Here is a 13591-nt window from a genome sequence, read left to right on the forward strand (position 1 = left end):
TTCTGTCTAACAGATTGTCAACACATTCAGGGCTGATAATATTGATAGAGAAAATCAAGACACAGGGCTATTCCATTTTACCCCTTTTCATTCTTGTAGGCAGACATGAAAGGAAATAATCCATAAGAATGAGTCCACTGAGATCTCCCTCACCATATTTCTTTCCAAGGTGGGGACTGGTATCATTCGCACTAAATAATGATGTCTTGCTTCTTATGAAGCTGTTGTTCAGGCTAACAGTTGGATTTATGTCCTGCTTTACCCTCAAAACAATAATGAAAGAAAAATTCACTTGGTTTTGGAGACACTGAGAGTCTCTATCTTTGAAAAATGTAGCGTCATCATAGTCATTTCAAGCAATAATCAATTCAGTTATTATGGAAATTGATAGGTTGGTCTCGGTGACTCATAAAGTTTTAATTTGCAATCATCCAAACTCATGAAGGCTCCATGTGGACAGGTAATCTAAAAATTCAGCAATCTCTTATGCAGTTTTACTTACTTAAAATCTTCTATTTCCTTAAACAAACTGAAAGTCGGTCTTGGGTATAAGCGATGCTTGGAAGTTGCTCTCTTTCCTCTGCCTGGTGCTTTTCATTTGCTCAGAAAATATTAAGTTTAGGTTTGTCTTCTCCATTTCCAAGTTATATGTTGTCTTTCACTCCTAATGATCAATTTTTTTCTTCTTCTTTCTTTCCTTCCCTTTGCTCCTTTTCTTCCCTTTCCTCTCTCTCTTTCTCCTTACTTCCTTATTTTAAAATCACTAGTGAGTTAATGGATATGAATTAATGAAAAAAATCAGAGTGAGTTACCAAATGACAGCCAAAAGGACAATGCTGTGGTTTATACATGGGAGTTGTATTGTTCAAACTTTGATCCTGACCTCTCAACTTTGGTCAATATTTTCAAACCTCAGTGTGATCAATATTATTCTTGCTTGAAATCAACATGTATGTTGTCTTGGATTTTATAAGGACAAAGCCAACCTTACCCATAAACAGACATGGAAAGAACAAATGAAGCAATGGATTTAAAGAAAACTTTTTTTCTCATCTTGTCTAGGAATAGATATTGTGCTGAGGGCTGAGAGATTAAATTGTGTCACTTGTCAGGAAATTGGCAAGCAGCCATATTTTTTGCCTGCTACTACATGTTGCTTTTGTGCTGTGGATGGGTTTAATAAATGCACTGTTGTGTAAAATGTCATTGTTGTATCGCCAAGCGGAGGCTGTCACGTGATAGTTCTTCCCCAGGATGACAGATCAATATTGGTCCGCAGCAATCCAGGGACTTGAAGCCACACAAAGGGCATTTTTATGGTTTAGAAACAAAAGTAGAGATAAAAATCATTCTCCAAAGCATGGAAATATATCTATTTTGCTCTAGAAGAAAACCTAATGTTCTTTCCCAAATGTTCTTACTTTAAAGATAGGTAATGTTACCAAATTTTAATGACCACTTCCAAAAGAAAAAATACAAATAAATCGTAACATTTTGAAAAGTTCAATCTTACTGTTAGCTGTCAAACAGATGAAAAGTAAAACAAGGAAATACACCATTGTTTATTTTGGTAAACAGCCCAAAATTATGTATGTGTAAGCACATGCGATACTGACAACATAGTGTAAAATAGGCCTTCTCCAACGTTGCTGGTAGAAGTAAAATTTAGGACAGTCTCTCTGGAAAGAAATTTATCAATATCTGTCAAAACTCTTTAACATGTTCATACTTTTTGGTCTTGAAATTCTACTACCAGAAATATATTCTAAATTATGAAAAACAGGGTCAACAATGTCTTCTAAAAGATTGCTAATTATTTAAAATGCTGAGAAACTGAAAATAAACTCTTAACAATGTAAATGGTAAATATATTTTTAAACAACAATTAAAATAGTTGTAGAGGATTTCAAAAAATTATCTAGGGAAAGGTTTATGAAATAAGGTTATGTGAAGTTAAACAAATGCTAAATGTAGAGAGCATGATCTAACCAGAATTTTAAAAAATGGCAAAAAAACCCAGAAATAAATGCACAAAACATGTTAATAGTGATTGACTCTGAGTAGTGTAAAAATTAATGTGTTGTGTTTTGTTTAATTTTTGTCTACTCTTCTGCATTTTATATATATCCCACAAAGGACAACTATCATATCCCCAAACACATATACACAATAAGTTTTATTTAAAAAGAGGTTACATAGGGCAAAGATCATTGTCCAGAGAAATTCATCTAAATCACTATGTGCTTTCTTGCATTGCCTCTTAACTTAGCCCTCGTTCCCCATTTTGTCTATAGCTCTGGCTCTATCTCTCACTCTAGTTTAGACTCACATCTCCAGCCACCAGATGAAACAGATCTCTGCTATGCCTCCCCTTGGGGCACTGGTTTCTTCCCTGTTTCTGACCTTGGTCTATCTCTTGCTTCTCATTGTGCTTTCTGCCCCTTGCATCCAGGTATGTGAAGGTCCTGCGACCAGCTGTGAGGTCTGCTCAGTGTTTCTGAGGTTCAGAATGTGGTTCAGCTGGCAGAGGCTGTCAATGGGCAAGCCACTCTGCACTCAGCCATAAGGGAGTTTCAGAGTCAGAATTCCATGGTGTTCATCTTCATTTTCCATGGCTGAGTGATAAATTGCCACAAATTTTAAAGTTCAAAACAACATACATTTTTTATCTCAGAGTTGCAGTGGGTCAGGAGTCCGAGTACAGCTTAGTGGAGCTCTTCATTTTGGGTCCCACAAGACTGCAATCAGGGTGTCAAGGTTTGCTTTGTTTGTTTGTTTAGTTTGTCAGCTGGGTGTCATTCCTTTCAGGAGCATGGGGTCCTTTTCCAGGCTCATGTGGCTATTGTCAGAATTTAGCTGTGTCACTGAAATCTTCCATCTCACTAGCTGTAGGCTGGGGACCACTCTCAGCTCCTAGAAGCTGCCCTCAGGTACTTGCCACACGGCCCCCTCCGTAGAGCCTCTCACAACATGGAAGTTTGCTCTGTTCGGGCCAGCAGGACAATCTCTTGGCTTTTAAAGTCCTCACTGGATTAGGTCAGGTTGACACAATATAATCTTTCTTTTGATTAACTCTTAATTACATTTGTGAAATCTCTTCTGCCACATAAAACAATATTATCAGGAAAGTGATATCTCATCATACTCACAGGTTCTTCCCACACTCAAGGGGAAGAGATTATACAGGATGTGGGTCATTTGGGGGTTATTTTAGAATTCTACCATAATTATCCCTTCCTGGCTGTCACAGACTTGTGGCTTAAGTTCAGCGTGCAGTTAAATGGCTGGCTTGGTAGAAGAGCTGTGTTGAGGGCCTTGAATTTTATATAGCTCTCTCATGCTCACTGTTGCATTTAATCCCTACCATAGCTTTCTGAGATCTATGCCCCTATCTCCAATTTAACCAGTGAGGGAACTGGAGCGCAGAGAGCTTAAAAAAGAGTCTCAAGGCCACACAGCTAGAAAGTAGAACTTGGAATCCAGGTCCTCCAACTCCAAATAGCATGTTCTTTCTTTTACATCTCTCAGCTGGGGCAACCCCTGAGACCTGAGCGCACTTTGGAGTATAATCTCATTAGGGAGAGAACCGCTTCTCATTTCATCCGTTTCTTAAGCTTGCACACTCACCTTATATTGAATGTGATTTAGCTCATGCAGGAAGGCTTTTTACAATGAACTTGGAATTCCTAGAATGATGTATATGTTAATGTTCTATTGCTCCTTAGAAAATTACCACAAATTTAGCAGCTTAAAACAACACCCATTTATTAGCTCACTGTTTTCATAGGTCAGAAGTCTGGTGCAGTATGGCTGGAATCTCTGCTTAGGTTCTTACAGGCTGAAATCCAGATGTCAGCTGAGTAACAGTCTTATCTAACTGGAGGCTTAGAGTCTTCTTCTAAGCTCATGCGGTCATGGTAGGACTCAGTTCCTTGCAGATGTGGGACAGAAGTCTCTGCTTCCTTGTTAGCTGCCTGCTTGAAGACCCTCTGCTTCTAGAGACCACTCTCATTCTTTCTCACATGGCCTCCTCCCTCTGTCTTCAAACCAGCAACAGAGGGTGAGGTACTTCACACATTTTAAATCTCTTTTCTGCCACCAGCCAGAGAAAACTTTCCACTTTTAAAATTCATGATTAGATCAGGCTCACTTGACTACTCTCCCTATCTTAAGGTCAACTGTGTCATATAACATAACATAGCGTAATCACAGGAGTGATATCTCATGATAGTCACAGGTTCTATGGATTATGGTGTGAATCCTGAGAAGTGACATTTTTAGAGTGCTGCCTACTACAGTGTGTCTTTAAGTGTCTCCCTGCTCTCCCCCAGCATAACTTAGAAAGTAAAGACATGGACATTGTAGTCAGACTGCCTGGGTTCAAATTCTGGCTCCAAAAATCTTGTGTAAGTTACTCAACCTCTCAGTGCCTCGATTTTCTTTCTTTTTCTTTCCTTTTTTTTTTTTTTAAGATTTATTTATTTATTTTAGAAAGAGAGATATATAGAGAGAGACTTCAAGGTGGGGAGGGGCAGAGGGAGAGGAGAGAGAGAGAATCTCACGCGGACTCCCCGCTGAATGCAGAGCCAGATGCCGGGCCTGATCTCACCACCCTGAGATCATGACCTGAGCTGAAATCAAGAGTCAGAAGCTTAATTGACTGAGCCACCAAGGCACCCCAGTGCCTAGATTTTTTTTACTTGAAAAGCGTGGGTCTCACTTGTTGTTGTACACTTTAGAGAAGTTAACGTGCCAGGAGAATACTTCAGTACATTGAAGCACTATGTTGGTCTCTGCTATTATTATTGCTGATCTGATTATAATATATCCACTAATGTTGAGTCCAAATTTCTCCTCTTTGGGGGGGCAGACCCATCACCTCATTTTTCTGGGCCTCAGCTTCATTATAAATTTTTAGTGTTATCTAATTTTCAAAAATGTAATTTATCGTGGAAAAGAGACACTTAAAAATTTTAAGTCTCTAACTCATATGGAAGAACAAAGAATTTTTCAAGTAAAACATAACCATGTTTAGTTTGTGAGCTTATTTTTTAAGTGAAGGAAACATAGCAGATACAGCTAACTGTATTATAAGTTCAAGAACAGAAATATAGAGCCTTAGTTAGTACCATACTTGTTTCTAAATGGGCTTTAATTCCATGTTATAAGCAGGAGAAAAAGGGCTATGAACAGAAAGGAACAGGAAGCTTAGGGAAAGATGTGGCAGCTGAAAGGAGACTGAAAGAAAGATGGAAGGGAAGAGAGGAAATGTAATAGAAAACCATAGAGAAAAAGAGAAAAACAGGCAAGAGCAGAGGAAAGACCACTGAGAGTAGAGAGAGCAGATAGGGAAAAGGGGGGAAACATTGCTAATATTTACTGAGCATCTAATATATGCTGATTAGCTAGGGACATAAGTTTTCTCACTGAATCCTCAGAACAACTCAATGGAATAGGTATGAGTATCATCATTTTACGGAGGAGAACACAGTGACTGAAAGAGTCTAACTTTCCAAGATCAATTATATTAGTATACAGAGCTTAGAACCTACATCTTTCCAGAGCACATTGTAATGTGCTGCTCCCCTGTCTGAAGCACTAATGGTGAGATAAAAAAATACTCCTCACAGCTTGTTGGCCCATCTTTGAACAGTGTTCCCGCCACACTGAGAAAAGACTTCTTGGGTGGGCTTGGGTGTTACTGTCCCTCAAAACTACCTTATGGTGCTAATTACTTGAGTCAAGACATTTGGATCCTAGTTAAAGCAGAGCCTCCAAAGATTTATGCCTCAGGATAAATTACTCTTCTGAGCCTCAGTTTCCTCATCTGTAAAATGTACATTTTGAACTAGATAAATTGCCAAATTCTAAAATCTATACTTAATGTCATGCTGCCAGATTTTCAACTGATTGTTATTCTTGATCTCTTCAATGTCTCCTGGCCATCCCTGTTCATGGTAGGAAGCAGTGAGGTGGGAAACAATCTCCATGGTAGTAGCAAGGATCTATCAAAATGAAGTGGAAACCTACCCAATAGCTCTCTTCACATAAGCAAAAGTCTGCAATGTGGTCTGGGGAGTAGATATATTTGGTTGCTTGAGTTAAAATCACTGTTCAGTTTTCCAAGTTGTTCACTGTACAACCTTAGGAGGCAATATTCACATACGCAGTCCTAGACCATAGCCCTGGCTCCAGGAAGCCATTGTAATGATTCACAGGTAGAGGTCAGAATAAAGAAAACTGTAGCTCAGTAGAAAAATAACCAAATTTGTAATGTTTAGAGGTGCCCCTTAACATTGTGAAAAACTTTACCTTTGAGAGTTTTTAGGCAGAGACCAAATGATGTAGAAGATTCTACTCTTGAATGAGAGTCTAGAGAGTACACAAGTGATATTCAGTATGAATTTTTGGATGTATTCAAAGCTAGCTGGATGATCTTCTTAGTCTCTAAGCCTTAATTTCATGAGTTAATATTATGGCCAAATACTAGTATCTACCACATAGGGATGTTGTGAGTATCTAGAAGACTGTATGTGTTTATGTACATCTCTATTTCTATCTATTTTAACACAATGCTCCACACATGTAAAAAGATCAATAAGTTTTAGCTAGCATTATGATTATTCTCTTTACAACTACTGAATGCTGCTTCTAGTAGAACTTCCTTTTACCTCGATAGGCATGAGACTGCCACCTAGATTTGCAAGCAAACAATGGTGGCACTGCTGCTTTTCATTCTTAACTGTAGGGTAAGCATGTTTAACATAAAGGCTATTCTATCCCAAACTTAGAGCCAGAATTTGGCTAAGAGAGGGAAGTTCCTCTACTTCTAGGCAGAGTGGTGTGAGATGAGGAGAGATCGACTGTGGACCCTTGATTTCAGAGCTATCTTCCAACAACTCCATTTCTAAATTTTGAAAATGGTGCTTCTCCAGCATTCAGTATTAGCAAACCCAGTCCCCACTGTGACTCATACGAATTACACAGTATCTTTTTCAAATTGTTTACTCTTGTAGCATGGATATCTCCTTACTCAGAAATTAATCTCATCAATTCAGTTTGAAAATTCTATTGTCAAAAAGCAGGGGTTTCCTGTGGGAGTGTCACTCCTGTTTTTCATGTTGATAGGAGATGCAGATGCACCTGAAAAAAAAAAAATCCGTGCTTCTCTTCCACAAGCTGTCCTAAGGAATCACTGCATCAGAACAAGTGGCTAGGGAACGAAAGTGTCCTTGGCTGCTGTATAAGAAAAACACTAAAATAGCGTACTTATGTTTAATGAAAAAAAGCAGACTGAGGACAGGCTACAGAGCATACATTTGTGATTCTTAGTTCACAGTGTCCACTGTGGCTCCATGCAAGCTCATCATTCTTACCTAGAGGACTTTGCTTATGCAAGCCTCCGTCTTCTTACTCATTAATTTACCCTCCTACCTCATCTCCTTTAATTAATTAATTAATCAATCCATTCATTCATTCATTCAGACAGAATTTATTGATTCACTTCTATATATAACTTTATGGCCTGAGGGGATTCACAGTGTGGTGGAAGCACTAGAAGAACACTGGGACACGTTTTTCTCCCCAGGGAAATCTCTCCTAATTGTTCCAATCTACAATGCCTTGTAGGGGGTGCTTTGATCTCTGATAGATTTTTATATTATTTACTAATTGTCCCATGTGTGTGACCCTTAGTTCCCCCAAACAATCTTCAGTTCTTTTTTTTTTTTTTATTTTTTATTTTTTAAAGATTTTATTTATTTATTCATGAGAGACAGAGAGAGAGACAGAGGCAGAGGGAGAAGCAGGCTCCCCGCGGAGCAGGGAGCCCGATGCGGGACTCGATCCCAGGACCCTGGGATCATGACCCGAGCCGAAGGCAGACGCTTAACCGACTGAGCCACCCAGGCGTCCCTCTTCAGTTCTTTCAAGAGTGGGGGCCCTGGCTCTAGCAGCTACGATTCTATGCTGAGCTCCATCTACCTACTTAACCTCACATTGTGGTCCTCATCCAAGTCAAGTTGGTTTCTCTCTTTGTTGGGATAACTTGTTCTTTCTCCCTCTGTGTTCTTGTTCAGATTTATGGGGTTAGTGAAAATCTTAATAGACTCTTCCTACGGAATAGTTTTTAGACTCTCTGTTCAAACTCCTGGAGAGAGCCCTTATAAATGGTCGCTGAATCTATGAATACACACAGCATCTATACCATTGCCTTATTTGCTAATACTATTTACAGTAGATTGTTTTTTGATACATTTTATTATTTGCTCACTAGCTCTGAGTGTTCTTCCTTCCAACCAGAATGAAGGCCCCACAGAACACAAGATTTATCTGCGTACTCTCCTTACAGAGCCAGGCTGAATGTTAAACGTAGTGCCCGTCAACAAACACAAATTAAATACTAGTTGAATTTTAGTAAGTAATAAGAAATCTGCGAAGTCATTACAGAAAGCTTGCTTTGACAGCCATTTCTTTCAAGTACAGAGCTTTGTAAAATTATTATTTTCCAAAGGTATAAACATGTCTCATTGATGTGGCAGATTTACTTTCCAAATAATTCTAACGTTTCAGAGCTTTACCTGAGTCTGCCATCCTCTGCTGCAGCACCACCCGGTATAATCTTCGTAATAAATATGCCAGGGTCATCTCCAATGTGGGGATTATCTGTCCCTCCAGCAATACTGAATCCCAGGCCAGAATTCCCCTGGAGAAACAATAAGTAGACATTAAATGATATGGCTGTCACCTAAACCTAGTTCCCCTTGCACTTCGAGTTATCATCTTACTACTCAAATGGAAATCAGGTGATAACAGTCTTCTATACAAAGCTATAAAGTGCACTGTCAGCAGACAAAGGAAGGTCAGGAAAAACACTCAAGTTTATCTCTGTGTTGCAAGAATTTAAGGGGTCTTTCATTTTCACTTATTCAAAGGGCCTTATATTTTTGCTTTTAAGAAAAAAATGCAAAAACATTAGTGTCAGTTGTAAAAATTATACATGCATATGAAAAAGAATGGAAGGAAACCAGTTACATGAAAATTGATTTGGTAGAGTAGTGAAATTTGGCTGTTTTAATTTTATTTCCAGTACTGTTATGCATCAAATAAATGTGTTCCTATATAACAAGAAGCTTTGACTTCAGAAGGCAGGTCTCCCTTCTAGAGTTATAATAAATGTGAGATATTTTTCAGTAATAAACAGAATTTAATTTGCAATAGATATTGACAAGGAATGTATTACTACTGCGGCATGTAAATGTGATAGTTTATATTCTAATAAAGCTTTCATATTTACTCATGCAGATCACAGTAATTGACATCCAATGTACATATAGCCTTCTAAATCTGTATGTAAGACATAATTAAAGTCTTCCCCAAATTCACAAGCCATCTTACTTAATGTATTTATTATTTACATATTTTCCTTTAATCTACATCTCCCTGGCTACCTTATGTTTCCATATTATGTTCTGATGTTTTTTTCTAATTCGTATTATATTTTAAGCCATATCCATACACCTAGGTAGTGTTTATAATTATCCATTTTAAATGGCTAGATACTATTTCATCAAGGTCATAAACTATCATTTATTTAACCAGTCCTCTATCACTGGGTGTTTAATTTCACTATAACCAAGATAGCTTACTAAATTTACAACTACTTGATTAATTTCTGCTCTTGGATAAAAAGAGATGAAAACTAAGAATTTAGTAGTTAATCCAGAAAAATTAATTAAGACACTCAATTAGTCAGAAAAGTTCAGTGTCAAGATAAGATCAGCCATAACTTGACAGTTACATCACTACAAATGTCAAGGTAATGTTTAGCAATTTTTATTGACTGAATAATAAAAATTCCAGAAGGCTGATTTCACAATTGTACATTTATGTTGAAAGGTTGAAATTAATAATTCAACCATAACAACTAAAATCCCATGTCTTTATACTTCTGACATTTCTCTAATTCTGTTTTTCTTTGAAAAAAAACCAATGCTCATTGAACAGAGATATTACTCAGTAGCAGTCATGTAATCATAAATTTATTTAATATTTGTTACACACCAGCGCTGTGCCTGACACTGGACTAAGTTCTGGGACTACAGTGGTGAATATGTCAGTTGATGAGGCAGATGAAGAGGAAGGGCAGAGTGTAGGAGTGGCCAACAGAAGAAGGAAGCATAGGGACTTTTCCTGAAGGTGAAAAGCAGCTAGTAACTTTTAAGGGGGTCAGGATGGGAACTGGGGTGGAGGACAGAATGTTCCAGTCAAATGAAGAACATATGTAAAATCTCTAAGGTGAGAAAGGGTATGCCAGGTCCAAGACATAGACAATAAAGCTCAAATGAAGAAAGCAAAATGAACTGGATGAAATAAGTATTTACCATGAGTGCAAGTGAATCTATTCTTGGCTTTAAGTACCTATTGGTAGGATTGGTTGAGTACCTGTTAAGTGTAAGGCTAGAGGGAGTAAGACCAGATGATTTCTCCCTTCATGGAATCCAAGGAAGAGCAGAAAAGGCAGTGATAGTCTGGCATCTGGTAATCAGTACATTTTCACTGTAACATAAACTACATTGTCATGTATATAGTTACCAGGACAACATTTAGGTGACATATGAGGCAGTTTCTCTAAGATCTAGGGGTTTTGGAAGGAAAGAATGGGAAGATGAGTATCTTCATTGTAATTTGGGTCTAGTTCCAAGAAGATCAACTGGAGTATATTGGTCTCACTAGAATCGGCACCTCAGAGATAATCATCTCCTGAGTAAAGGGGTAAGGGAAGAGGCAAGCACAGACTGGGAGGTACACAAATGCTTTCTCCTGACAATATCAATACTTTCGGAGAAGGCACTCAAAACTTTGCCATTTGAGAAACATATTCATTATCTAGCCCTTAACCTTATCTTCTTCATTTCCAGCTTTACACTTTCACTCCCAGGAATACTCAGCTGAGCTGCTGGCCCTTTCCTGCACAGTTGACATTATGACTCATCTCTTGGCCTTTACTCATGCTGTTTTCTCTACCAGAAACTTTCCACCTCCCCTTTGCCTGGCACAATTCTTCCCATTATCCAAGATAAGGCTCAGAAGGCATGTGCTACAGAAAATATTAAATGATCACTCCAACTCCACTTCTCTGGGTAATTCAGTCCTCTTTTAAGTTTTTAAAGATTTCTGTGCTTATCTATGACATGCACTGTGTTATTCTGAGTTTATATATTTATGAGTCTGTCTTTCCTTCAAACTAAGGAAACCGTGTAGTATTCATCTTTGTTTCTTGGTACTTTCTTGGGCACACAGTATTGTTCAGTAAATAATTGATGAATGAATGAACAAACAAACTTACTGAGAATATTTAAGATCTAAAGGGAAGACACAGAAAGGACACAGTAGAAGTCCACAGTGTGTTAAGAAATATAATATACAAGTAGAAGCCATTTTGTTCTGTGTGGCTAAAAGAATAAAAATGGAAAGCACAGGTATCCAAATTGTGGCTTGGCTGAAGGATGAATGATGAGACAAAACTGTCCAAATTGGGGCCAGGTGGTATTGGGGGTGGGGAAGGAGGATGCTCTACTCATAGAGCAGCTGCTTAGTTACTGGACACGAGGGACCTGAGCATTTATTGAGACGTTAAACTGGACGACTTTAAAGGATTCTTCTGGATCTTTGGCTAGATTTGTAGGAAAACTACCCTTGCCAACAAAGAAAAAGGAATGCTTTAGTGGTAGAAGTAGATCACTACTGCATTTTTAAAACTTATCCTGTGAATCAATAGATCTTTGAAGTAATAGCTTTGATGACAATCTAGCAACTAGTATTGTTTTTAGAAATGACTCTACTATGGAAAATATGGTGGCCTTTGCATCTCCTAATATACATTCTCCTGCCCTCAAATCTACTCTGAGGAAAAAGAATGAATGGATCAAGAAATCCATAATGAAAAGTGGTAGGTAGAGGCAGAGTATACCTGGACCTGTGTTTCCAGCCTCATGGATTTCCAAAAGCAAATTTTGTGCTTCAGTTAAAACCAGTTTGCCAGCTGGGTGTGGCCAGTCACTGTGGTTCTTTAGAGGATGTGCATGTGACTTCAGCTAAGGAACACTTATTGTAAGTGTTTTCCTGTCTCTCCTTATTGTTCTTTCCCAGCTGTCCCTTTCGGGCCTTTGCTACCAGCCAGCAGCAGTCAGTGGAGCGAGGGACAGGTAACAAGCAGCAGTGAAATTCCTGCTCGCTGTTCTCCATGGCTGAATCACTCCAGTCCCCTGACAACCATCCCGGAGTCAGCCAGCTGCAGGGCCAGACCCCAGAACCTCTCAGTTCTGAGCAGCGATCTCTCCATGTGAACAGGCAGACCACCGGCTAACACCCTTAAATCCTGAGAATTGTGGCTAATTAACCGAGTGTTGATATTTGACCCAGTCAACGGCAACTGTGAGGTGCCACGCTAGTGAGGGTGGTCCCTGTACGGGGCTCTGGGTGGACTGCTGTTCCCTTGCAGTTGGGCAGATTCCATGACTGATGAACGCGGCTGGCACGAACCATTCTTTCTCTTGGTTCCCAATCCTTCGTATTTGCCGATTCTCCCCCAGGAGCACAAGTCCGCTGCCTCGCCAAATGGTACTTGCGCTTTCATGTACTAGGCTCCATCTCTTCTCAGAAAAAGAATCAACAAAAAGGAAAGACACTTTACCGTTTAACTGATGGTTGCAAATATAAATATAATATTCTCAGGAAATTTCCTCTTTCATTCAAAGTTTTTCTCTAAATGAAAATTACCCCCCAAAATGGGGTTACAAAAAAGAAGAGAAAAATAAAATATCATAATCATAGGCATTTATAGAATTTTTTGAAAAGATTTTATTTATTTATTTATTTATTTGAGAGAGAAAGAGAGAAAGAGAGAGCTCGAGCAGGGGGAGGGGCAGAGGGCAAGGAAAAGAGAGAGAGAAGCAGACTCCCTGCTGAGTGCAGAGTCCAAGGCGGGGCTCAATCCCAGGACCCTGAGATCATGACCCAAGCCCAAGTCAAGAGTCAGATGCTTAACCCAATGAAACACCCAGGCGCCCCTACAGAATTTTCTGTTTATGAAGAATTTCTTTGACTTTTTAGAAGTTCTTATTTTAAAGTATTGTTTAATCTGGTAATTCAATTCTAGGAGTTTATTCTAAAGAAATAATCAGAGATGTGTACAAAGATTTGTGTTCAAAGCTTCATCACAGTATTATGTTTTTAATGTTAAAAACAAAACAAAACAAAGAACAACTCACAACTGGAAACAAACATTCAAATGATGGAGAAATGGTTAAAAATACTCGGTACATCCATCTGAATGTGGGACTATTTTGGAGCCATTAAAATTGTAGTGATGATGACAATAGGAAATGCTCATTATATAAATGTGAGAGAAAAAAATATATGGAATTTTAATTACAGTATGATCATGGGTGACACTGAAGATATTAAAGCAAATGACTTACTTTTAATGAGAAAAATATTAATTACTAATTAGTAATAGTAAAAGTGTTTAATAATTCAAACTAAGAGGGAGCCTTTTTAAAAAATTATGAAGTTCTTAATAAAATACAAA

The 13591-nt window shown here is 38.4% G+C and overlaps 1 protein-coding gene across 10 annotated transcripts in view; it reads right to left on the bottom strand.

The window, feature by feature from the left end:
* DLG2 (discs large MAGUK scaffold protein 2) overlaps positions 1 to 13591 on the bottom strand; it is a 1451407-nt gene that overhangs the window by 594870 nt on the left and 842946 nt on the right. For all 10 annotated transcript variants that reach the window (XM_021686447.2, XM_021686448.1, XM_021686449.1 and 7 more), the window contains one exon: positions 8580 to 8704. In XM_021686447.2, coding sequence (XP_021542122.1) covers positions 8580 to 8704 — 125 coding nt within the window. The remainder of the gene's footprint in view (positions 1 to 8579; positions 8705 to 13591) is intronic.

Source organism: Neomonachus schauinslandi, chromosome 11 (genome assembly GCF_002201575.2).
Source record: "Neomonachus schauinslandi chromosome 11, ASM220157v2, whole genome shotgun sequence".
Taxonomy (NCBI): domain Eukaryota; kingdom Metazoa; phylum Chordata; class Mammalia; order Carnivora; family Phocidae; genus Neomonachus; species Neomonachus schauinslandi.